The 27,643-nt window shown below is 41.0% G+C and overlaps 1 protein-coding gene across 6 annotated transcripts; it reads left to right on the top strand.

Moving 5' to 3' along the window:
• Positions 1-3,389: 3,389 nt before the first annotated feature.
• LOC131696773 (transcription factor SOX-13-like) lies at positions 3,390-27,522 on the top strand. Of its 6 annotated transcripts, none has more exons than XM_059004521.1 (14): positions 3,390-3,692; positions 18,996-19,197; positions 19,597-19,693; positions 20,176-20,250; positions 20,457-20,629; positions 20,895-20,963; positions 21,650-21,764; positions 22,416-22,492; positions 22,802-22,964; positions 23,158-23,264; positions 23,373-23,466; positions 23,585-23,752; positions 24,829-25,048; positions 25,413-27,522. In XM_059004521.1, exons 2-14 carry the CDS (start codon positions 18,997-18,999, stop codon positions 25,672-25,674), a joined length of 1,821 nt encoding a protein of 606 aa, XP_058860504.1. In that variant the 5' UTR covers positions 3,390-3,692; position 18,996; the 3' UTR covers positions 25,675-27,522. The 6 variants fall into 6 exon arrangements, with proteins under 6 accessions (XP_058860504.1, XP_058860503.1, XP_058860499.1 ...); XM_059004520.1 differs by having other exon boundaries at positions 21,653-21,764; positions 23,582-23,752; XM_059004516.1 differs by having other exon boundaries at positions 3,391-3,692; positions 23,582-23,752.
• Positions 27,523-27,643: the final 121 nt, after the last annotated feature.

Genomic DNA, 27,643 nt, shown 5'->3' on the forward strand with positions numbered 1-27,643 from the left:
AGGCGGGCAGCAGAGTTCTGGATGAGCTGGAGCGGACGGGTGGCGGATGCAGGGAGGCCAGCCAGGAGGGAGTGCAGTAGTCTAGGCGGGAGAGTACCAGGGCCTGGACCAGGAGCTGGGTAGCATTCATCCATTGCAAATATATTACATTGAGTAACTAGAATGTGTTTGTTTTTAGTTCTTTTTCAATTAAAGCTACTTGATTACGTTTTGGATAAATATATGAGAACATTTTTTGCAGGTTATTCTTTTAACTTTTTCTTTTAAATGGTCCAGTTTTGCTGTTAAACATTAATAAAATCTATTCCTTGTTCACAGTATGTTTCAAGGTTAATTTTCAAAACAGACAATATATGAAAGAGCAGTGCCTGTTTTTTTTTAATGAAAATTATTTTATTCCTCTGAAAATGTTCTTTCTGCACTTGTTTTAAGATAGAGCGATGGTTTTGAAACAGCAAAGCAGCATGCATGAGGTGCTACCACAGTAAAACCCTGCATGGCACATCTTAATAATTATTAGAATGAATCACCTGGGTTAACCTACAGCTGTTTGCAGGACCACAGCCTTGCATGTTAAAAAAAAAAAAAAGATCTGTCGCGATTATCCTCTCTTGCAGGAGTGCCCTCGTTCTGAGTGAAATGGGGGGGGGGGGGGGGGTTGCTTTATATGGTGAATAAATGAGCAGACAGAGCGGTAGGTACCCTATAATTAGCCGTACAAGAGCAGCTCCCATCTGCAGCAATCTCCCCCAATTAGCAGGGTTTGATGGTTTTTTTTCGCTTTGTGCTACCAGCGTCTCTATCTGGGTTTTGTATCCTGTTCCTTGCCTTGTTAGTTTCCACCAGCATGCTTGACTCTGAAGTGAAGCTGAGCATCAAACTAAAGTTAACCCCTTCATCCCTGCTTCTGATACTGTGCACCCCATACACTGCACGCTTAATGGTGAGGGGAGGTTATACTTCAATCAATCAATCAATCAATCAAGCAATCAATCAAGCAATCATTCAATCAAATTTACAATTAATATAGTGCCCCACGGGGAACGTATCAGGGCACTTTACATGGTCAGCAAAGGAAAAAGCACTGTCCCTAGGTAGGACGTTTCATACTGTGGGTGCTAGAACGCGATCCATACGTGGCAGTTCCAACAGACGGTACACTAGGTAGGTCAGCCTCCGTACCTTGTGGGCTCCAATCTGGATCGATTCAATCAAGCAGTCACATTCATTGGAATACCACTTGGACAGAACACTGATCCAAAATACATTTCATGAAGTGCTTTAGGACCTGGTGAGAGGTTTTAATTGGTTTATTTAAGGACATTGGGCCGCACTGTACAGTATAAAGATGTCTGCCCCTGACGTTAGAACAAAAGATCTAAGCTCTATTAAACCTGTAACAGGAAGGCGTGTCAGGAACTAGTCATTCATTATTCAAAGCATCCATTATTACAATAGTGTATATATTCTACACACTGGACATAGTATTTCTTCTTTTGAGTTTCAGATAAAGTTTTCAATTGTTTCCAGTTGTTTCTTCAAAAAAAAATAGAAAATTCCCTCTAGAAACAGACTCAACAGGATTAACTGCAAGGAAGAGCGGGAGAGTTCTCGTGCTTTTTAGCAACACTGACAAGCTTGGAGCCAATTAACACATTACCTGCACAGAGGGTGGTGGAGTAACTGTGGACAGCTATGTTATTAAATATGAGCCACAGACACAGACACACAGGCAAGCACACACTCACTTAAAGGTACACAAACCCAGCAGCACACTGGGTTGTACAAAATGGAACACTGTAGTATATGGCGGAGAGGGCTTGCTTCCCTCTTGTACTGAGACTCCCTCCAACCTACTATCAGTCAGCCAGCAAAAGGGGACGGCAGCTTGTATATACTGTATTACAGAACACTTTCCAGGGAAGCAATTTGCATAAGAAGCTAATCAGTAATGACAGGACACAGAAGGGTGCGCTACACCTACAGCTTGTACCAAACACAGAAAGAAAGAAAGAAAGAAAGAAAGAAAGAAAGAAAGAAAGAAAGAAAGAAAGAAAGAAAGGTGATACACTTAAGAGAACGAACCACACAAAAAAAGGAAAAAGAAAGAAAGCAAAGCAAAACTAAAGAAAAGCTTTCTCATCCATGAACCCTGGTTGTCTGGCGTCTCCATGGAAACCGGCACAAAGGCCTGTCTTTTTTCCTATTGATTGCTAATTGTATTCTTCACAGTTCTTTTGTTAATTGTTGTCTGCCCAGCTCTCACTTCCTGCTGGGTTTTCACACAAAGGCAGGAACAGAAGGGATTAGAAATGGCACAGCAGCCTAGACTAGCTGTGCACTCTAAACTCACACTGCACAGGCACTGAACACACCGCAGCAAGCAAACAGGAGACAGCGAGAATACTGTTAACAGTTTAGGAACTGGAGCCCACTGCCCCTGTATCCATCTCCTCACAAACATGTACTGCAGTGGGGCTGTGTGCATACAGGGGTGGGCAACAGAAAAAAAACACACACACACACAAACAAATACTGCATCTCCCTGCAAGCCCATTTCAGTCAAGACAGGCAAGACAGTTCAGCACTCTACATCGGCTAGATAAGCCACAGCATGTGTGGTGACACCCAAGACAAGCACTTTTATGCCAGCCCTATACTTCTGGAGGTGCCCATCTCTGAGCTAACTGTGAGAGTCTAAATAACTGCAGGGTTATATTACTGTTTGAAGAATGGCATTTGATTACCAAGCCACTGTGAAGAATTGTAACAATAACCTCTGACACTCTATATCCTTCATTGTGTTGACCTCCCTGGTGGTTGACTCGTTAAATATTTATGTTTGCTTATTTTGTTTGGGTGATTGTTAAATGTATTTAAACAAAGCTGCCCCCCCCCCCCCCCCAGACCTTTAGGAATTAAGACAAAAGTTTGAAACGTTCCCTTTTTGGAGAAATAATGTTTAAATAATGCTTTTTTTTTTCAGATAAACACAAACTTTGTTGCGCAAACCCTAAATGAACTTTCAGAGTTGTATTTTTTTTTTTTTAAATCTGGTAAAATGCACTAGAAAGCACATAGACATTAATTAATTACTGAATTAATTTTTTCAATTAATAATGTTTTTTTGCAGTTTTAATATGTTTGCCTATTCACATAGCTTTTTAAGTCGTAGTGCACTGACTTAATTAACTGACTAAACCGTGCGAAATACGTGAGCCATGAATTTCAAATTATAAGTTTGCAAGAGTAGTTGCTTTACTGTTTTCTTTGATCATTTTGATTTTAATAGCAGGTGAGTCTCAATCCGCTTCTCCAGTTTTTGCACAGCACGTGTCTTTCACCACAGGCCACAACTTCAGACTCACCTTTAATTAGGATTTGTTTTTGCGTCGGCTAAAGCGAATCCCAGAGCCCGCGCCTTTAAGGGGGAGGTGAGTGGCAGGAAAAGCTAATGTTGGAAACAAAATTGCAGAAAGTCAGAGACGGGAGAGAAGTGACGATTAGAACCTGGTTTTATAGACCATATACTAATATAAAGCAAAATACAGTTACATGAACGTTAACCGGGACAGAGTGACGTGCCGGGGAATAGGGGAAACCTGGGCATGATATTCGATTTTGAAGTAGTCCGGGTGAAAAGATTGCTACGGTGAAATAAGTGATCAAGCAGTGCTGGTTTCGGAAGTGTGGTGAGTAACTGTTTACTGTTTTTAAAAAATCATGCCAAACTTATCCCAACTGTATTTTGTTACTCTGTCTAACATGTGTTTACATATACTGTGCCCATCAGTGTAGCTGTTAAATAAGATCGCCGATTTCGAACGTAAAAAGTGAAGAATGTTATGTATTATTATTATTATTATTATTAATAATAATAATAATAATAATAATAATAATAATAATAATAATAAACACGGTTGTTTACTGTTATTATTATTATTATTATTATTATTATTATTATTATTATTATTATTATTATTATTGTTGTTGTTGTTGTTGTTGTTTGTAATATTATGTTTGCAGATTACGTACTACTTCATACTTCATTACTTGTTAAGAAAAAGGTGTTCCAAAGTTGCTGAGATTATCAGTGAATATATTATTGTAGGAATTGTGCCCTGCATTGTACGGTACAGAGAACATAATACCTTTTAAATAGGTGTGGCAAAGAAAATAGCCTAACAATTTAGTTCAAACCCACGTCGTTTATAATTCATATACATATGTTTCAGATGCTCGCTTTCTCTCTCTCTCTCTCTCTCTCTCTCTCTCTCTCTCTCTCTCTCTCTCTCTCTCTCTCTCTCTCTCTCTCTCTCTCTCTCTCTCTCTCTCTCTCTCTCCTCCTGCACGTCATATTCGATGGTTATCTGTATCAGGGGTCGATATTGTGCGTTGGATGCTGTATTGAAACACAATAACCTGGCCGCAACAGTAATGTATGTCATGCCGAAACTTAAACGTACTTGCACAATAGCTTTTGTTTATTTCAAATGTGCGTAGGGTATTAGCAAAGTGGCGTATGGTGGTGGTTTTTTTTTTCTCTAACACGTAACTACTTGCGTAGCAGTCTGAACTATTATTATTACTAATACCACCGCCGACAGACGCTAGTTGATCAGTCCGACTGCAGAGGTGGCAAGGTGCAAGGTGCTATTGACGTCAGCGACAGATAGGGAGAAAGACGGTGGGCTGGGACCAAAAACTAGCTAGTATGTTGTAAAAGTCTTGAAAACACACACTTTGACTACGTTGGTTACACAGAAAAGCACATGTGGGTATAAGGGAGTAATACCTTTATTGACGTGAACCCCTGAAAGGAGAGAACACTGGCTATCAGCAAGCGGTATGTACCCCGTGTTTGATCACTACAGTCCTGACCAGAACCTCGTCTGCTAAAATCAGAAAGCTTTCACGCGAGGACCTGCCCTAGATTGAAAGGCGTGATGAAATATGCACCTGAAGCCAAATTAGTTTCAAGTGTTGGTGAAGGCGTTTTTTTTTTTTTTTTTTTTTTTTTAATGTAAACAAACAGAAGCTTATTCCATATTCAAATTCCTTTCCAAAATACCCAGGCCACGTGTGACATCCACCTGTTTCAGAACAAAGCGTTTTGTGTGGTGTCTCGCTTTCCTTGCACCTGGACACAGCACTCATTTGTTTCGGCTCTTGATTTCATAGAATGTGGAAGTAACCGTATTGACTTTGTAACCAATGTCAGGTCTGCGGGAATCCACGGCAATTGTGCGCTAACGAGAAGTTGCATTCTAACAAAAATATTATTTTACAACATAAAAGAACAGGTTGAGATTAATGGGCCATGCATTCGTTTCAGTGGCTATAAGACTACAGTTCTTGTATTCCACAGTGCTCCAAGGTCCTTGGGGCTTATTTTAATGATCTAAACAGTGGTGAATCTAAATACCGCCGGCCAAACTTTGTTGATTTGTTTTAAACTAAACCGTCATAAGCGAGTTGGGAAAAGAGTATTGAAGCTAATCAGGGGCAGGAAAGCAATTTTAAGTTCTTAGTTCTCACTCCAATAACTAAGGATTCTTGTTGAGATGACCTGACAGAGGAAGGTGTTGCTGTGCGTTGAATTGCCTGTTTTGATTGCGAGCAGGAGGGGAAGGGAGGGGTTGTTTACTCCTCCCGCCAAACGGTTTTATTACCTGGGTGTCAAGCTCCGATTGTTCCTGAGCATGTCGCCAGGTTATTAAAGGGGAAGCTACAAAGTGTGAGTGTTGGCTTCACGCTCTATGACTTTACACAATAGAGGCTATCAGCATGGAGTGCCTGCTCCTCTCCCTCTCTCTCTCTCTCTCTCTCTCTCTCTCTCTCTCCTGTAGATACACCTAGCATGTAACGCTGTAGGCCTGTGAACAAAGATCAGCACCTGGATCTCAGTGTTGGGTGTTCTAGCAAGGTCATTCCATGATATCTGTTTGCAAGTCTACAAGACTTGATATTCTCTTTATTGTAAATAGTATTGCCGGACACTGCTGCGAAATGACCGAGGATATTGACCCAGTTGCAATGTTTAGGGATCCCAGTATTAAACTGTGGCTGTGGAAGAGACAACTTGCAAACTCTTTGCTTTGCTCTCTAAGGCTTAGTACTTGAACCCAAGACCTGCCTCCCAGTCCTCAGTCTTAACCATTGGCCTCCGCTGGCTCAAGGTTTGCCCAGTGCAGTCAAGGTCCATTCCGTTAACCAATCAGGAAGACTGAGAGAGACGTATCCCTTTTGCCGTTTCAGGCCAGCGAAGCACACCTGCCAGTTAGTGACGGCTATAAAAGGCTCCTAATGAAATCCATTTCCCTCGCCCGTCTAATTTAGGGACACAGCTGCCTCCTGACTAGCACCTCCCGGGACGGACACGCTCCGCCACTGACCCAACAAGACAGGAAACGGGATGCGGGATCTAGGAGTGACCACTAGTGCAATGCTTACTGTTGATACATTTCTCAGCAGGAATTAGCAGTCTCTGGAGCACAGTGCTAGAAGCTAACCAGGTTGTCAGTCGTCCTCTCCAGCAGAACAATGGCCATTAACCTATTGAGCCAGGTCTGAATACAAGGTGGTTGAAGGACGTTCCAAGTTGACAAACAAGTAAAGCAACTGTTTCATAAAGGCGTTGGACAGTGTAAAAGGTGGGGGGGGGGGGGAGCGTTGCGATGTACCAAGGTCTAGCAATTACCATGGCTTTGTAAGCATGCACATATACTTAGTCTCATTTCTTGTTGTTTAGTGTGCAGACAGGCATGTCCGCTTACATTAGCAGAGGCTGTTTAACTCTCTCAGATACCTTCAGGGTGCAATACTGTACACATTACTGCACATTACCTTCTAAAACCATTGGAACTAAAGTATGCCATCATTAACCCTGGTGTAGATACAAGGAGCAAACCGCTGACAATCTGTTCTCGTGTTTTACCTTAGAAAGATATTGCTGCAAAGATTTTTAATATGGTGGCAGGTTTGGTGTACCCTTAACGGCACACGACAGAGCAATCAAAAGTCAGTCTTGTTAAAAAAAAATCGTCTTGCATTTTTTAAATTTTTTTATTTGTGTCTTTGCCGTTCTTGGAACCGGCTTCGTTTTGATTTTTTTAAACTGCTTTGAAAATAAAATCTAAACTAAAGCGCACGTTATCTCTATTCTCATTTTTCACAAGTTCGTTTCCTGGTTTGGCAACAACTAACAAATGTGTCGACGCGTACAATTTATCTTTTTTTATTTTAACGGCATTTTTTTTTTTTTTTTTACATTTTTTGGTCGATTTTGTAAGTGCTGAGAAAGTGGAATTAAGAGTAGATTCTTGGTTTGATAAACATGTTAATGCCCCCCCCCCCCCCCCCCCAATGCAACCCCCAAACCACCCCCCAACTCCCCCGATGTAATGTACCGGAAGCCGGAGACACTAGTGCAATAACAGCACTTGATCAACAGATACAAGGCTAGCAAACAGAGAGCTCAAAAACAACAACTACCCCGAAAAATAGACTTTGCGTAATTGTTGAGGACTCTGTATCCGATTCATCACCGCTATTATTGGGTAAGCTGAACCAAAGCAACTTTTATTGTCTTTGCCTTTAAGAATAAAATAACTTGTTTCCAACAAGGCCTACATCACACTATCAAAATATCGGTACATATGTTAAATGTATATTATTATTATTATTATTATTATTATTATTATTATTATTATTAAAAGTACAATTATGTATATTAGCATTAGCACTTTTTCACCTTTTATCACCTTATCCCAATGGAGAATTTTTTTTTTTTTTTTAAAAAACAGAAAAAGGATTACAAACACACACATAGAGTATATGGAAGTTCAAGACACATTTAGGGTACAATGAGTGTGGAAATAATATTTAACAGGTTAAATTTGAATAATTTGATCTGTATTTTGAAAATTGTTTTGGAAGTTTTTAAAAATGCCATTTCTTTTTTTTACTAATGCCTTGGAAAGTTTATTAGAGATGCACATTATTGCACTATTAAAGAATAACTTTGTTAAGTTGGAGATTTATTAAATCCAAACAAATCAATAAGTATATGAGATTAAGTCAGTGTTACCCAGATTCAATATTATCTGTTATCACCATTTATATAATATGTGATCAAAATCACAAATGCACAAAAAAAAACATTTCAGCAAATGATCAATAGTTAATCAGGCAGTAATACCAATGTGATACGGTTGAATCAATCTTAGTTTGCGATGCCAGTGTAGTTATTTTCTGGATCCACGCACACTAAAGGTATATCTATAGCCAAGGAAAAGAAATAAAGCCAAAACGCTTGTCGACTGAAGTTTTATTCATAATGTATGATTATCTGTCAAAGTTATTAATAACACAGATTAAGATGTAAATAAAATGAACAGACGCATTCCTACAAACTACATTTAGGGGGGGTATTTTTCAAACTAAACTGAGTAAGTGAGGTCAATTTGATTTTAATTTTAAAAAGGATAAATCTCATCTCTGTTTGTATTTCAACTTGAATTATTGTTATGTTTTGCCTTGTTAAAGTAGTGTGTGTGTGTATATATATATATATATATATATATATATATATATATATATATATATATTTAAAATTTGATATAAGATTTGAAAATATAAGATATAAAATTTGATATAAGATTTGAAAATATAAGATATAAGATTTGATATAAGATTTGAAAATACTACCAAGAATATTTTAAACTCCCCCCTTCAGTTCAGACCTGCAAAATGCAATTGTTTTTTAATTTTTTTTTATTTTTTTGCAGGAGGATGTGATTTTAACATGTATCGGGACTAACTGTTATTATTTAAAACCCAGCTGTATTTATAAAAAGCTTCAAAGCATTAGACCTGCACACAAAATCATGCATAAATGGGGAGCATTGAGTCCAACTCTTACAGGTATAAGCAACTAGCTTAGTTGGCGGCTAAGACACAAGTCAGCACTACTGCCATGATCTATGTCAGCTATTGTATTTAAAGAGGCACCAGCTTACTTTTCAGATTGAGGAAAGCCTTATGTAAAAATGTATTTGTATTCAGCTGTCATACCAACAATAATGTATTTGTTGAATCTGGTTCTGTTGAGCGCTTCTAATCACATTGTAATTACAATGTAGTTACAATGCAACAAAACGTGTATTACATGTCTAAGGCTTTACACTTTAATTACACAAACGGTTCCAATTCCAATGTAACCACAAGGTATTACATTAAGTTCCTCAATCCAAGTTGCAGCTCTAATAATATTAAACATTTCCATTTGAGTGGGTGTTATTGCTTTGCTTGTGTGTGTGTGTGTGTATGTTTAGGGGGTATTTAGAAACTGAACTCTGGACCACAAATCTAGAAATAAGTTTCAGACTGTGGTTCTGGATAGTCTGTCAGTTTTGCTGTCCTGACTTGCATTGCGTTGAATGTCTACTTTGTGTTTTATTGTTTGTTACAGCAAGCTTTTTAGTGGTTTCTGTTTGGCTTTCTTGATCATTGTGAAGTCTGTTTTGTTGTGCATTGCTGTGCAAAGATACAGGTAGGGCCACGTCAACAAGCATGCCGTGAAAGAATCTCCACATTTTCATAAATTAGTTCAGATTCAGTGCTGAAGCCAATGGAGACCCTGCAGCTATAATAAGAAAATCTAATGTGAAATCAAGAAACTGCGTAGGTTTGGTAAAATGGTACTGGGCAGATTTACTGTCCGAACACTTAACTCCTGCACATTATGTTTTTAAGTGGCAAATCCATTCTAAAAGACTATTGGAGCTCCATGCTGAAAAGATTCCAAAATATACAGTCATGGAAATCTCTGCATTCCATTGAACTGGTTGGTGGTTGAACATGAACAATGCCCCTTGGCTTGAATGGGCTCTTTTTTGCCTGATGGATAATGATCAATTTGCTCTGTATTTAGAAGCAGCTGCTTGCAGGAGTCTGTTCCAGATAAGAGCCTTTAGGGTTGTCGCTGCTGTATTTCTGGTTGTTTTTGTGTTTTTTATTTTTGCTTTAGAGAATAGGAATAGGCTATCAGATTTTTGTAAGAAGGGTTTTCTGGCAATTTTGCATGCACCTTGTTTAATTGCAATCCGGGTTCCTTTCATTTTGATTATCAGCTCATACTGGGCTGCCGACTATTCTACCCGAGAATCCGTTTTCCTGACACATTTACGGCATTTGTCACCTAGGGTTTTTTTATTTTTTGCTTGTTTTGTCAGGTTTGTTGTGTCGTGGATTTTTATTACTGCAATTGAAATAGGCATGCATATCCCGTGACACTAGAGTAGTCTATTCTGGTTATTTTACTTTTGACAAATAGACACTTTCTGTACCAATGTAAGATTTAACATCACATTGTTTATAATCTACCGTTTGCAAAATGTGTTTAAATGGATACTGGTAGAGATTCATGCACACATTTTAAAAATCTTAATGTGTAAACTAGTTTCAAGCAAACTATCAAGTCATCCTTTTAAAATGGATTTATATGAAAGATAACCAAATTATAAAAATCTACGGTACGCTGGTATACGCACAATCTTTGTGTGGAATTTTATGCTGCAGCGCACAGTAATTTGTGTTTTTACACGGTGTAATGCGTCTCATTAATATTTTATCTTGTTCGAACTGTCGCAGAATTCTCCATGTTCACTGATTTGTAATACATTTTAAATGATTTGGTGGGCTGTGTTTTGTTTTATCTTATTAACAAAAACGATTTTAATTTCTGTTTCCTGTGATTTAATGTATTTTTTTTATTTGTCAATGATAAAGCCAGTTTATACCATGTTTCGAAGTGAAGGGAGGTGTTTATTATTTTTTTTATTTAATTTTATTTAGATTTTTATCCCCAATTCCAAATTAAAATTAATAAATTCAGGTCAGGATTGTACAGCCGTTTATGAGATATATAGAATAGAGAGTTGAAAGTCGTGAACAGTTTAAAATAATTTTAGATTTAACTTTCGATAACAGTTTATCAGAAATCAGTAGATCTAATCACACAGTTGATTTAAAAATAATAATTAAAAATATCTGCATTGAAGAATTGCCTTAAAGTGTCCGCTCTGATAAACCCGTGTGATGTATTTGCTTGTAGTCACCTGCAGATAAAGACCTCCTACAGCTCTGACCAGTGGTTTTGCCTTACCCTGTAGCACTGGTACTCAAATCTTGCTCTCGATCCATTCCAATCAGGTCCTAAATGAGTTAATTGACTCTTAGCAGTTGCCTCTTAACTATTTTAGAACCCGCTTGGAGTAAAAACCTGGACTGAAATGGATGTTGACGGCCCACTGTTTTGAATATGCATGATTTAAGACAACGTTAAAAAAAGCATCGGACAAAGTCATTTTGTTGTTCACTGTTGAGTTGAATCATTCTCTGTTGAGTCACGGTAGAAGCCATTTCAAGACGAAAATGAAAACATAAACCCTGTCAAAAGAAGCCTACCTTTTTACTTTCAATTTTTTCTCATGTAATTAGCAATATGTAATAGACTGCCGCAAGAAAAAAAAAGCTTGTCCTGTTTTAATGATTGAAACAGCGTCATGACGATCATGATATTGCTGCCTCACCCTGCTCTTCTGTGAATCTCTTTCCACCTTATTTCTTATCTCTTCATGGTATGATATGAACTTGACTTTGCCATATAGTTCTGGGATCAATCAGCTGCTAGATCACTGATGGGCCGAATGGCTTCCTCTTTCTGTTTCTGCAGTAGACCCTTGAGCTACACTTTTCACTGGCTAGGGGGATCTGGGCATTATGATTGTGGAAGTTATCCAAAAAAATGTTTAGCTGTAGTAAAAACCAGTCTGGAGTAATATATGAACTGGATCATGCATTCATAACACTCATCATAACGTCTTTTAAATGTTTCATTCGTTTCAATAATGACGGCATGATTTTCAAAAGAAATAATGACCACTCGCGTTCAGGATGTTGTTGGCTATCGTTTTTGACCACTTTTAAAAATAGACGTGTTGATTTATCAACCGATGTCAGGTTTTGAAAACTATGGTTCAGCCTGGTTTGTGTATTGGCCCCTTTTGAAAAATCACACTGAAATTGTCATTAACAATAGTGTCACTTTTTTTTTTTTTTTTAGTAATGTTTGTGGTACTGCTGACAACCCGAGCCATTGTGGAACAAATGTATTTGAAAATACACACTGTCAATTGCTTCTGAATTATATTATTATTATTATTTATTTCTTAGCAGACGCCCTTATCCAGGGCGACTTACAATCGTAAGCATATTATAATAATATTGTTCATGTTTTCTTCCTTAACTTGTCCCACAATGTCAATTTTGCATTAAAATATGATTTCCGGTTTATTGTTTATTGTATTCTCCTGTAGTCGCCTGTGCTCTCCGAAAACACCCACTGTTGGCTGAACCATCTTATTTGCATTTTCTGAGGTAGTTTCAGCTGCTTGGACACACGCTTCCTCTCTCCTTGAAGCTTTCTGGTCACTCCGAACTAAATAGCCACCCACCTGCTGCTACTATACCTGCAATGACAGGGTGATGTGAATAACCTGTTTTAAAGCAGAGTACACACATTGAAAATCAAACACTCCAACCGGTTGTTCTGCATTGGTAAAAAGGGTAATACCATCTGGGGATATTTGAAGATGGGACTATATCTATCAAGGTATTTAGTGAGGTCTTAGTGAGATGTAACAGGCAGTGCACATCTGTCTTGATTCTTGTTCTTAGGTATCTGTAGACTAGTTGTTGAAATAAGAGGATCTGTGATTATGAGTAGTTTAGGATATGAGTTGTGGGCTCAGTCGCTGTAAAATGTCTGATGATCTTGTGTACCCGTAAACAACACTTGTAGCTTTTCCGGAAAAAGAAATTAAAGATAAGAAGGTAAGACATGCTCGATGTTTCAGCGGCTGTTAAATTCTGGGTCTGAGCGATGCTGTGGTTTTGACTGTAGGAAGGTGGGGGGGGGGGGGGGGTACAGGGGGGCGGGCGGTGTGACGCTCCCAGTATTGATGTAATGTGTGCCTGTTGGACACTTTTGTGGGTCGAGGTGTGAAAAGCTTAGAGTTGCACTTGCATTTTTCCTACGTGGAACAGTGAAATAGATAAGCTGTGGTACAAATTCCGTGGTACTGTTTCTAAACTTGAATGACTTGCTGTCGTCCACAGACACGCACGCTCACACATAAATCCATGCATCAGAGAAAACCTGACCCAACCTTTAGCAAGCACAGAGTGATCCAGCCTCGAAGCACACACGTGCCATTCAATGACGATGCTGTGTGCATTCAAATCTTACTGTTTTAATTAAGTAGTAGGTATACCTTGCCAAGAACTGAAAAAGATTTCTCAATTAATAAAAAATTGTATTTGTTTCTTTTCCCTGGTCGGAACGGCAATGCAATTTCTATGCAATAACACGTTCAAATATCAAAGAAATATGTCCTTTAACTTATAAAAATGGCTTTGTATAAAAAGAATGTAGGCTATTTTGCACAGTTGACCTGGTCACCTTTATGCTGTGAATTGCATGTTATCTGTCATTGACTGAGCAATTAAAAAACGTTGCTGAAACCCAGGCCTTGCTGTTACTGTGTGATAACTGACTCCAGGACCATGTATTATTCTGTGTAGAATACTGCTCCTGTGAGTCTGATAGCTCCAGTCTGCTGGTCAGGAAGTTACTCCAGTTCAGGGAGAATAACCTGCTTGTTTCTGTCTGCCTGTTTCCTCTGCGTTTCCAGGCACGCAATTGTATCCTGTTTGTATCGGAACACACGGCTACCCAGCGCAGACAGGCACCTGACTGGACAGCCCCCAGTGAGAAGCAAGTTTCGCTGCACTGCAGAGTGAAACAAACAGTTAGACTGCATTGTTAACTACTGGGGTTATGCACTGTCAACTGTAACGCTGTTGTTCCTTGTGAAACTTCAGACTTCAGTATGGAAGCCTGTGCCAAACAAGAACCTGCGATCAGCCGTTTTCTGGCTTCTATTCCTGCCTCCTCTGCCATAGCCAGGCTGTATTGGTTTATTCTAATGCGGCCGCCTGTAAACTTGTAAACTTGTAAACCTGCTTGTGGATCTCTTTCCCCTGTACAGGGTTTGAAAATCACTGAATTACAGTACTGTGTGTTTAATTCTTCTTTCTGGAATAAAGCAGTACTTTACTGCAGCAATCTGGCCTTAATTCCTTTCCACAATACCCCTCTGTTCCTCACCCAAAGCACGCTCTGATTATGCTGCTTGAATAAGGGTTAACCATTGTGTCTTAAACCCCCCCTTCCAGTAGGCGTTCAATACTAGGACCAGCAGGCTCCATTAAGTACCTGTTGGGTTCTCGTTTTCCTGGCACAATGAACCGGCCGTGTCGCCATGGAAACAAACAGCTGCGATGCTGTTTATTAAAAAGCCCTCTATTTACTGTACGCCGATTGTGGCATACACTCAGGGGCTCATTAAGGCAGAGCTGTATTATAATGTATGTTGAGAAACGGAGGCGCTAAGCCAAACTATATGCACTGTAAGTTGTTTTTTGTGCGTTTCAGGGGGGTGGGGGGGGTGGTAGCAACGGCCCATCGTGGTTCTGAAATGGTCCTTTTTATTCGGTTTTGTTTCCACTTCCTTTTCTAGATCACTTATTATAATTCTCTTCTTCCAGGTAGCTTCTGTATTCTCTGAGACCATTGTTTCATTTTTGACCACAAAAAAATGTACAATTATAAAAACAAAAAACGGTGTAGCCATGGAGCAGTTCTTGCACATCATGATGACATGTTTATTCACTCCAAGTTCAGATTGCTCATTTCTCGCTCCTATATATTAGATGTAAATCATATTTTTCCCCGAAATGCTTTTTTCCCCTTTTGTTGTCTGCCCAAAACCAAGCTACATGTATTGCCGTTTTAGAGTAGACTTCCAGTATATAGCAGATCGGTCCAATGAAAAAATACAGCGCCTTTACCATGCTCTTTAGTTGCATGTACTGTTCAATCAAACTTCATCCGAACACCGCTGCATAACCAAAGTGTCAAAATCACTGGGGAAGCCCAAAAAACCTACACCCCCAGCGAATGACGCCTTCGGAAAGTTTGTTTGAATGCCAGCATAGCACAGGGAAATAAAGCAGATGATATATTTAAGACAATTTTATATGAGGATTTCACTGTTTCTGGTATTATTATTATTTTTTTTTTTTTGGTCAAGGTAGTGTAACAACTCTCTCGTAGATCATTGCTGGCAAAGTAATCTGTAGAACCAAAAAATTCCTTTTGATTTTAATAAGTCACACTTTGTAGAGTTAGTTCCGTGTATGAGTATGCAAATCCACGACACGAAGTTGAGCCTCCCCCCCCCCAAGAACCAGGAAAAAAAGTTCCTCATGTTCCCCCCCTCCCTTGTCTGTTCGTCTGCATTCTTTTTCAAATCATTATTAAACAGTTTTTTTTTTTCACATAGACGCCTAAACCATTTTTATTTAAAAACATGCCGTACTATCCCTTTGCAGAGGAAACCGTCTCACAAACAAACAAACAGTGCAGTGCAGTGCTAGTAAGTGACCCCGCATGCAGAGTTCGACTCCCTCCCCCTGCCTGTTTGGTGACCAGTCCCCTCTGCTGGTGTACAGTAGCTAGCCTGTTGCACATTTCATGCAAATGCTGTACTGGGGCTGCTCTTTGTTGCTTTAGCCCCACCGCATGTGTATCCTGAACTCGGAGTGCTTGCTGTGTGAAAGGCTCTGAGAAACTAGTGAGAGAGGCACATTTCCATACAGGAAAGTCACAGTTTGTGCTGTGGGATCCTCTCCTCTGGTCCTGCCCTGGATCTTTGGTTTGCCTCTTGGCTATGTAAATGCATTGCTACCTTTCTAAAGTTCAAGACAACAGCTTGGAAAGAGGTCTCTGTACAACAGGTGAAGGCAGCGATTTAGAGGTCTGTATCTTTTATTATTATTATTATTATTATTATTATTATTATTATTATTATTATTATTATTATTATTATTATTTATTTCTTAGCAGTTGCCCTTATCCAAACAAAAATACATTTCAAGAATCACAGTACAAGTAATAATACAATTAAGAGCAAGATAAATACAATGACTTTGGTTCTAGCAAGTACAAGTATGACAAAATGCGATTCAATAACGGAGCAGGTAACAGTGTCAGTGATAGTTACATCAGGATATAATTAAATACAAAATACTACAGATTAAGTAACACTTGACAGATTACAGTACTCTAAAGTACAGGATTAAATGCAGTAAAATAGGGGGCAGATAAGAGCAAGTGTTATAGTTCACTGAAGTCAGCTTTTCAGAACTGAAAAGACACTGATACCTACCAGAGGTGCTAAAAACGTGCTGTGCAGTACACCGTGTTCATATTAACATGTATTATTCATGTTTTTTTAAGAATTATTGTTCATGTTGTTAAATGCATTAATGGACAAGCTCAAAATGCCTTTGTATTTGCTCTAGGTGAATTCTGCCCTATGGCAATAGAGTGCTGGTTTATACCACAGGTTAGGTATGTCTGTCTTTCTACATAGTGCTGTGTTGTCTGCTGCTTTTCTGACTCGTGTTCACTGGGTTTGTAGATCCGTTTTAAACAAACACTGTTTCAAATGTATTCATCTGCAGAAATTACTATGATTGTATTCCTTCATATAACAGAATTTATTAATGATCGTATGAAAACGATACCATGCAAGGAAACCGTCTGGAGCAAATAACATACGTTCTGCTATTCTTGAGGTTTTTTTTTAAACCCGTTAAATACCAAATTAATTCCTCTTTGAAAAGAAACAGAACACAAGCTGTATTCATGCAATTTGATACATTACGTTTAGACTTCACTTTTACGGTTGACAAACTTAGATTAGGAGTTCAAGAGAGAATTCAAATAACAGGTAGATGCCAGTTAAAAATGCTCCGAAGCGTTACAAAGTAACCTGTCATCGAATGAAGACAACGGCACTAAATGGGGTAATAGGTACTTTTCAGCCATTTGAAAAATATTAGAAGCATTAAAAATTGAATAAATGCTTTTTTTGTTGATATAATTAGTGGAGCAGTTGTGATCTATGCGGTCTGGATACTATGCTTATATCTTATGTCGTTATCTTTAGAACATCTCGCCCACTTGAGTTGAAACTTGGTATGGTCTTGGTGACAGACGTCTCCATCTTACAAAAACTTAACCATCATACTGCGAAAGTCCCTAAGACCTCATTGGCTGAGATCTCCCTAGAGAGGGAACAGGTGGTTATCACCATAGATCTCCTGCTGGAAAAGGATAACAGGTGCCCCGGGCAGTGTAAGCGCTGAGTTAGTTAATTGTTCTTCTTGAGTGAGAAATGAGCACCAATGCCAGTACAATCCCTGTTAAAAACCTCAGATACTCGTTTATATAAAAAAAAATCTTTTATTTAGAGAATTTATTTTACCCCTGACTTTTCTCTACAAATTAGGATGCCCAATAATGTTTTCCCCTCACCGCAGCAATTCTGCACACAGATCAGGAAAACCCAAGGTTCAGTGGGCATCCTCCAATCCCACGACCAAGCCAGTTTCCTCTCTTTCACCCAAGAACGAGAGCGGATGGAGGACAAAGGCCAGCCCTGCAGGTGTCCGCCTGAGCTCACTAGGCATGTGTATGCCACCAATTTAAAAAAACATATCAATCTTGAAGCTTTCCCGCTGCGCTTGCCAGCCTGCGTCGGCTCTGTCTTTTGAAAGTGAGAAGCAGACTGTCGCCTCTTCTGGAGGTTTATCACAAGAGTCGTAAGTGAACGCTGCAAAGCCAGAAATACCTCCCACGTTCCGGCCCCCTCTGCCTACTGCTGTGGGTATTTATAACACATTGTGACTGCTGGGTATGCCTTGCCAGCAGCAAAGGCACGAACAGAAGGGAAAGTGAGATAGCATCAATGACTGTGCAGGAAAGGGTGGTACTGCCCAGGACTGTACAGGGAGCCCGTCCGGCCACTAAGAATAGCAGGATACTAGTCAAGCAGAGAGAAATAACAGGTCTCAAAACTGCGTGTACAGCTCTCTCTCTCTCTCTCTCCCCTCACACTTCTTCTATCCCAGTCTGTGCTTCTAACAGTATATGTGTAACACAAGGTTTTCATACTGTGTGTTTGTTTGTTACCATAGGTTTTGCAGCTGCTTGCATCATGTGTAAGGGCTGCAGTAAGGTCTGGTAGATAGGCATTGATTAACAACGTCTGCTCCAGTCCTGTCTCTGGACAGACTGTACAGTACTTCTTCCAGTGCTGTTCAGTAAACAACAGTCTCCTGTGCTCATTGTTTTGACCTCTAAATAGCAATGAATGAGACTTTAAATAGTACCTTTTTAAACGGTGATTGAGTTGTGTGCATGAGACAACAATAGGAATGGTAATAAAAAATAAAATAAATGTGGGCTATTAGGGGTGCCTGCTGAACTGAGTGGAGTGATGTAATGTCGGTCCTCTCCCCCCACCCCAGGATATTGGCACGCTCCAGCCCGGTATTGTTGTACTGCCACACTTCCTGTGTTTTATTGCTTTTGTTTCAGGTCTATTGTTAAGACTTCCTTTTGTTCCTTCTTTTGCAATAAGAGATTTTTTTAATTTTCATATTCATTTTCCTACCATTGCGCAAGTTTCTGTGTATTATACCACCTCCCCCCCCCCTTCATACTGCGCAGTTACGGTATTGTAATGCACAGCTGCATTATACTATTGGAGAATGCTCTCCTCGCCTGCCAAATCCAAGGCTACTGTCATTTGAATTTAACTATGTTGTCTTTAAACCTTCATGAGAGACACTACCTTTTCTCTGCTCCTGTTTTGTACCAGTTTTTTTGTGTTGTGAATAATACTCAATCACTCAACATTTAAAAGAACAATACAAAAAAGTTTTGGTGACTTAAATATTAGTGGAACCTTCACACCACCTCTCTCTCTCTCTCTCTCTATCTCTCTCTCTCTACTCAGGATGTGTGATTTGAGCCCCGCCTCTCTGTGTCGCCGCGGCAATGGGGATGTGACCATGGTGGGCCTCGGTGTGAAGTTGGAGGAAGAGGAGGCTGAGGTGGGCAGGGCCCCGAGCCGTGACACTCAGCAAACCTCGCCATGTGATTGGTCACTGCAGCCCCCCAGCAGGGGAGGGACCCCGCGCAACGCACACACCCCCTCAGTGAGTTCCAGTGCAAGCAGAGCACCCTATGAACTACAATGTACATCAGCATTCAAGACAATCCAGCAGTTTATCTCAAATCTTTGGATACTGTAAGACATTATTCATATGATTGGCAGTGGAACACGTTAGTGTTAATGTGTCATTATAAGTAATGGGATCTTCAAGTTCTACACATACTTTCCATCGACGTCATTGCTTGAGAATTGCTGTCAGACACACAAGGGACGTTGAGTGCGTTGTGCAGTGATCACAATTTCTTGTGCCACTTGCTGTGTTTTTTACCTAAAAGCTGCTAAAACCATTTGTATACACCCCCTGCAGTTTTAAAAACAAAAAAAAAGTGTTGTGTTAATGGAGGTTTGGATTGGGGGTAACTGGGCTTGTTTTGTCTGCCAGGACAGCTCCCCTGGCAGGGGACGGACACACGGACTCAGCCCTGACCCGGTCCAGATACCCCACGAGAGACTGGAGCTCAACCGGAACATGAGTGAGGGTGAGAGACAGACTTCACTCCAGCGCTGCACAGTATCAGATCTTCAGCATAGACTGTTTTCAACAAGACATTTAAATGCATCACCAAGATCATTATCTTTTCCCAGCGTGTCGGTTAATATTTACTGGGTTACGTTTTACTGCACTGCAAAACCACGGCCGGTATTTTCCATTGCAGGCAAACTGCCCACTCCATTGTAATTGTATGACATCGGTAGTTCACCCACTGTGGAAAATCACGCCCAAGAAGTTTGAACTGAAATCTGGAAATATCATCTTACACTGAAATGCGTTTCTCTTTCGCGTGTTACTGTACGTTTACACTTCACAGGTGTCAACCTTTTAATTAAAGCCGTCACATTTAAATATAATGATAGGAAATAATAAACAGCTCTGAACTGTGATGGGATTGAACGTGTTTTAATGTCGTTTTCCTCTTCAGTTATGGGATTGAACATGTTTTAATGTTGTTTTCCTCTTCAGTTATGCCAACCATTGAAAAACTGCTGAGCAGCGAATGGAGAGACAAAATCCTAGGAAACAACAAGGAGCTCAAAGGTGAGGTGAAAGCACCCTTCTCTCCTCGGTGCTGTTCCGCTGGCTATCCCCAAGTATCTAATACAGAGGAAATATTCAACCAGAGTCTGTGAAACCAGCAGTGTTTAAAGCCATGGGTGCAGATTAACACAGTTGATGAACTTGGGGTACAGTTCAGAGAACAGGAGCCCTAACCCTGTGTCTCTGTGTGTGTGTGTGTTGGGCAGGTACCCCCGATAGCCTGGCGGAGAAGGAGCTCCAGCTTCTGGTGATGATCAACCAGCTCTCCAGCCTGCGGGACCAGCTCCTGGGAGCACACTCGGAGCAGAGGAACATGGCTGCCATGCTCTTCGAGAAGCAGCAGCAGCAGATGGAGCTTTCCAGGCAGCAGCAGGAGCAGGTGAGGGGAGAGGGGACGCACTGAAGAGGCGCACAGCTACCTTCTGCACCTGGGTTTAACACATGCATGACGACCTCATGTGGGGACGGATTTAAAAAAACTCTCTTCTGGTCTTTATATGGGAGACGCAAATACATGGGATTTGATTTGATTGGGTTGTGTAGATAACTGGGTACTTTGAAAGTCATTCATTTTACAGAGCAATTCCAGCAGCCCCTGAGGTTCCCTAATTCATTCTTTTTTTTTTTTTTTTTTTTTGCTTTAGATTGCAAAGCAGCAACAGCAGTTAATTCAGCAGCAGCACAAAATTAACCTGCTTCAGCAACAAATCCAGGTAAGGAGAGCGTGTCTGCCCTGCCGTTCACAAGCACAGATCAGAGCCCTGACATGCCTGTTAGCTTTGACAAGGGTTTGCATAGGTTCTACTGGGTTTTACATTGTAGTTACGTGAGCATTGGGAATACAGCAGGGATTCCTCTGTAGCTTCTGTAGAGAGCTGAGAATTGTTCTCCATACACCAACCAAGAGACTACAGCTGTGGCCAAAAGTTTTGCATCACCCTTTTGAATGAACTAATTTTGCTTCATAGTCGAATGAAGCCTGATGAATAATGTTACGTTAACATGAATTGCATACCGCTTTGTAGTTTTCCATATACTTGATGAAAATTGAAAAATGACGTTTTGACATCCAACATGAAATACTGTACTGCTATTATAGCTTTGATGACATTAATATGTTGTCTCAATCCTAAAATTCTAGGCGATGCTAAACTTTTGGCCATAGTGGTATTCAGGGCTTGTGTTAAATTCTATAAATGCTTATTTTCATTTTTTCTTTAATAGAAATAACAACTCTTAATTGGATTCTGAAATTGGAAGTGTCAGATTTTTGTACCGTGTTGCGAAATGGTGCTATAATTGAATAACTAATTAAATCCAGCACGATCTTGTACTAAACTGTTCTTGTTTGTGTTTGTATGCAGATGCTTGTAACGCTGTTTTCTGTGATGTGTTTCAGCAGGTCAACATGCCCTATGTGATGATCCCAGCATTCCATCACAACACGCAGGCCCTTACTGTCCCCTCTGACCCCCAGATGGGACTCCCTATTCAGCCCATTCCTTGCAAACCAGGTATGAGTGGACAGGCAGGAGCTTGGCAAGTATATAATGTGCTTCGATGTGTGATTCACAGGCTGTACATTCTGCTGTGGTGTGTTACAGCTGGTACGGGATAATTGTGGTACCTGTTGATGGCTTGATCGATAAGAACAGCGATAGGAAACAAAAGAGAATAGTGCCCAGTTCACCGCAGACGGGTTCATGGAAATGTGTTGTTTCTCTTTTGAAAGGGCATTATTATGTAGAACTCTAGCTACATACATAAAATGAGATGCAATTGTCCATCAAAGTCAATGAGCCCCATTGTTACATTTGTTCTCAGCTCAGCTCAGCCATAACTGAGATGCAAATTTGTATTTGAATACACAGATCAGCTGGGAACACTTCTGTCCTTGCACGTCCGTGAAAATGAAACGTAAACAAAACTGCTCAGTGTAATCTATATTCCACACGTGAGATTCACGTTTCTAAAACCCCTTGCTTTTTATTATAGAAGTGAATGCATTCAGTATCTTGCATTAGGTGCAAAAGAAAACTATCCTTCTTCGTATTAGAGAATAATATTATTTGTATTGCTGTTGTGATAATTGTCTCTACAGCCATGTTCATTTTGATGCTGACTGTGTCCCTCCCTCTGTCTCTCTCTCTTTCTCTTTTGACCAGTTGACTATCCCATGCATCTGCTTCCAAATCCCCACTCCACCCCTGTAAAGAGGTCAAATGGACCAGTCCACATGCAGGTGCTGTATGTCGTTTCCTAGCCCGTTCTACAATGGAAGGTTGTCCGGGGGTGGGGGTAATGACAGTGTTAGAGGTTTAAGAATGGATTGTTTAGGACTAGTGCTCATTAGTAAGATCCAAGTAATGACAGTGCTAGAGATCTGAGAATGGAGTGTTTAGACTCGTGCTTATTATTAAGGTGCAGGTTAATGTCAGCGCTAGAGATCTGAGAATGGAGTGTTTAGACTAGTGCTTATTATTAAGGTGCAGGATAATGACAGTGCTGGAGATGAATGGATTACTAATGTTTTAGTTTCAATCTCTTCCAGGAGGGTCCTCAACCCTTGAACCTGACTTCCAAACCCAAATCTCAGGAGCTGGGAAAGGCCCCCAGTCCTCAGTCAATGGATCTGGGACACGGGCACCTACCAGCGGACTACAGACCCCCCCTTGATCTGCAGCACAGCCCCTCTAGATCCGGCCTTGCTCTGGGTAAGTAACCCAACATCAGTACTAATTTGAAAAAAAAACATGCCTGGTTGTTTGTTTGTGTAGCTATGTACAAAGCTGTGGGACGCTTACCTGTGAAAGCTGTTTTTATAGATCAAAACTAGTTATAAGTACAGTCCCCTCCCACCCCATTATTGTTTTGGCACTGACCCCATCCTGTTCCCCCCCCCCACAGGGTTCCTGGGCGAGGGGGACGCTGTCACGAAGGCGATCCATGAAGCGCGCCAGCTACTCCGGAGCCATGGCACAGACGGGAGAGAGAGAGACAGCGCCGGTAGGAAGGTGAGGCAGAAGGGAGGCTACGACCTGAATGAATGCATGCATAATTGATCCTGGTGGTTGCTGTTGTACACAGCAGGTTGCTGATGCGGTCTGGTGTTTTTGTTTCAGGATGGATCGAGAGGGGAGGTATGCCTTCTGAGAGAGAGGGCAGAGGAGTGCCGGCCCCAGCACCGGGCTGCCGACGACAGCAGCGACTCAGAAGGTATGTGAGGGGATCGGGATCCTGCAGGGAAACGCAGTCAGTTTGTTCGTATTGATGGCTCTGTGTAATGCACAGTGCTGAGCTGCCCTGCCTGACTGTCCTTCGGTCACCCCAGCAGGAGGACTGTCGGCAGCCAGATCCGTGGGGTTCCCCGACTCCAGGGCGCCCTCCGCTGGACACATCAAGAGGCCGATGAACGCCTTCATGGTGTGGGCCAAGGACGAGAGGCGGCGCATCCTGCAGGCTTTCCCAGACATGCACAACTCCAGCATCAGCAAGATACTCGGTGAGCCAGCCCTGCGTCCTCGATAGCGCTACACTGAGAAGTACTGAAAGAAACGTCAGGACATTGAGAAAGTGCTAGTCAAAATGTCGTAGCTCTTTCACAGTGTGTTTACGGGCAGTTTTGCGACCATCACACATGTGGAGTAGGCCGCAAACTCTATGAGAAACATTTTGGGAGCTATGATCTCTAAGCTGACAGTTACAGGATATATAGTCTCGATTGTCAGTTTTACTCCTGCTCACTCTCTCTCTTACTCGCCATCCTCTTTTAGTCTCCCCTTACACTCACTGCCTCCTGCCCTCTTTCACAGTTTCACTCCCTCACGCTATCCTGTCCTCTTGCCCTCTCCCTTTCTCTGCTTGTGTATAACCTCTGTCTCGCTCTCTGTTTTGTTGTTGTCCTCACACTCACTTGGTCTGTCAGTCAGGCACTGTGGTTTATTTTAGACCCGACACCTGCTGCTCTTTCTCGTCTGAGGGGCTGAGACCCGATCGTCCGTTCTTCATCTCGCAGTTCCTGTTTCATCATGCTGACATTCCATTCCTTTGTCATCAGAGAGGGGTTGGCAGATGTCATATCTAGTGCCTGTGTGCCTCCCTCCCAGTCTCACATCTCCGTCTCTAGGCAACATAGCTTCCCTCCCTCCCAGTTACAACCGTCTGTCCACTGGGCCACGCTTTTTACCACCTTCCCAGTCCCCTAGCTCTATACACTCAGCCACACTGCTTCCCTACCTCCCAGTTACATAGCTCGATCCACTAGTCCACACCGCCTGGCTGCTCGTCCCTGATCTCAAACCACCAGGCCGCTCTGCTTCCTTCCCTCCATCGCATCTCTCTCCACCGGGCCATACTGCCTCCCTTCTGGTTAGAAACAGTTACTGCATTCAGTAACTGGGTTTTTTGTGTAGGTGTATGAGACCTTAATAAAATACGGCATGCAAGTGCTGTCTTTGTGGTTTATAATTGTCTTTTTTATGTTATGAAAAAGAAGAGAGTTAAATCGTGTGGAAATGTAGTTAAAAATAGCATGTAGGTGGACTCTTTGCCTCCTAACCCCCATGTGTGTGTGTGCAGGATCGCGCTGGAAGTCCATGTCGAACCAGGAGAAGCAGCCGTATTACGAGGAGCAGGCGAGGCTGAGCCGGCAGCACCTGGAGCGTTACCCCGACTACAAGTACAAGCCGCGGCCCAAGCGCACCTGCATCGTGGAGGGACGTCGGCTGCGCGTCGGAGAGTACAAGGCCATGATGAAGAGCCGGAGACAGGAGGGGCGGCCAGGGGGCTACACAGGGAGGTAGGGACTGCAGCGCTTCACACAGGCACTGCAACCTGCTTGAGATAATAATAATAATAATAATAATAATAATAATAATAATTATTATTAGCCCTGAAGATATATTTGAGATTCCTGTATGCATGCACACTTTTAAATTTGACATAATTCCACAGACTCGCTTATATAGTGATCTACTTTTTTATACTAGTAGCTTGAAATTTGTATTTAGAACTTATATTTAATATTTATAGAACAAAGGTTGCAAATATTTATTTTTTTATACACAAGACTTACTGTTTGCTTTTTGTAATGCAAAATGCAACGAAGCTTTGGGAAAGGCGCTATGTAACTGATTGTAATTTCCTTTTGCTTTGTATGTCAGCCAATCAGAGCAGCTGCATTACCCCTCAGCGGAGGCCCCGCCCTACCCTTGTCAACCGGTCTCCATGACGACGCTGCCCATGCAGTCCACCCTGCTGGAGCGCTACCTCCCACGTGTCCTTGAGCCACACGGCCTGCGACCGGCCGGGGGGGAGGAGAGGGATAGGGGGCCAACCCCTACGGAGAGACACCCCAACAGTGAGGGAGAGGAGAGCGATACAGGGGAGCGCAGTGAGGGGGAGCTAGTGGTGCTTACAGACTGAGGAGTCATAGGTCAAAGCTCAGCAGCCAGGTCAATGACAGCTGAGAACTCTGGGAAATTATTTTTTTCACCTCTGACTGATGTCAGTCAGGGTAGTAGGCATTTTTTGGGGGTAAAATTCTGCATACATAAATAGACATTGGAAACACCCCTACACAATACAATGTAAATACATGGGGCATTTGTTTCATTAAGAATCTGTGGTCAATGTTGCTGAATCTAGGAGTGGCAAAGTAAAAGCACTGGTACAGTAATTATAAAGTAGCTACACTTTTAACTGTGCAAAAACATAACAGTGAATTTAATAAAATAGGAAAGAAAAAAAAGCTAATTACATTTTTGCAAACCAAATTCTTAAAAAAAAAATGTATAAGGCCATCAGAGACTTAAGCCTTGTGTAGTTGCAGTGCCCCTGACCCCTGTGACCCCTGACCCCTGACCTGTACCACATCTTGAGTGAAGACAATTGTTTAACTGCAGGGGGCAAAAATATGGCAACTTTGAATATTATCTGCCACTGAGGTACAATAATATCCTCGGTATGTTTCTTTTTTATGATTATTGCCTGGTCTTGCCGACCCTGATTTAGCACTTTGGTCAATGAAACCAGCCGCTTACCAAGATAAAAAAAACTGTAGCGTGGCGCTGAAAAAAAACAAGGATCTTCCTGAGAACTGTTTTGTTATCATTTAAGTTTTATATTTGTTATTTAAAAACTAATTATTCTGCCTCCTCACTCATTCTATTTATTTTTTCTTTTTAATCATTTGACAAGGTGTCCTTCTGCTGGAGGATTAGCGCTTGGGTATTTTAAATGTAATATTTTTAATTGCAAAACAAAATCTGATGGAGAAAATCCTGAGTGGTTTTGCTCTGTCCTGTAGTTACGCTGCTGGGGTGAGAGGAGAGGTTCTACAGAGCAGCTAACCACACTGGGACTAGAAACCAGTGAGTTGTGTCCAGTAGCAACACTGTTTCTATACTACTGAAGGACAGATGTCGAAGCTCTAGTGTTCTTTTTTCTATGAACGTGTTACAGCACATGTTCTGGTCAGATCTGGATACCATGCTGCAACCCCTGTGCACTGCAGGAACAAGGTGGGAGTGTAATGTTAGGCTGTGTTCACACTGGGTCCATTTCGAGGTCACAGTGTGAATGCAGCCTTAAATCAATGAAGATCTGTTAGGTAAGCAGTGGCTTTCAGGCTGTTTTAAAGTCGACTCCCACCTTTCAGTTTAAGCCTTAATCTTAATAAACATGTTTTAGTGGTAATGACATGGGGAGCTCTCTCCGCTGGTTTTCATAGCCTTGTTGTGTATCGTTTTAGTTTGGAAAATAATTACCATGAGTACATTTCATTTAAATTAAAAAACAGCAGATAAAAATTTGAAGTTAAATTTAAGATTTTTTTTAAAGAGAGTACATTTACTCAAGACTATAAAATGAGGGATGTGTAGAAGGTTCTGGAAACCAACATCTCCAACAGGTCTTTCTGTTCTAGCATGTAAAATGCCCCGTTTCACTGATTTAAATGTCTTATTTAGATGAATAGATTATTAAAATGTGGACTATGCTGGAAATCTTTGTAAAGAGAAAAAATATATAAATAACTTTTGGGGACGACTTTTTTTTTTTTTTTTTTTTTTTTTAAAAAACAGAACACATTAAATTCCGAGTGGCTGAGCTGTTAAACCGTTCTTGTAAATATAGATGTAGAATTTGATTATAAGATCTGGTGTAATTTAAGCTGTATATTTTATGTACTTTATTTACACACGTTTTATGCGTTTGTTTGTTTGTTTGGTTGGTTGTTTGATGCAATAAAGAGATCCTACTCTCGTGCTGCAAGTTTGTGTGTCACTGTTTGTTTTTAAAAATAAAAGTTAAAGCAATCGCAATGGCACACATACCATGGTTCAGATTACCAAGAACACACCACGCCGCACTGGGGAGCTGGAAACTGAAGCAG

Source organism: Acipenser ruthenus, chromosome 30 (assembly GCF_902713425.1).
Source record: "Acipenser ruthenus chromosome 30, fAciRut3.2 maternal haplotype, whole genome shotgun sequence".
Classification (NCBI taxonomy): Eukaryota; Metazoa; Chordata; class Actinopteri; order Acipenseriformes; family Acipenseridae; genus Acipenser; species Acipenser ruthenus.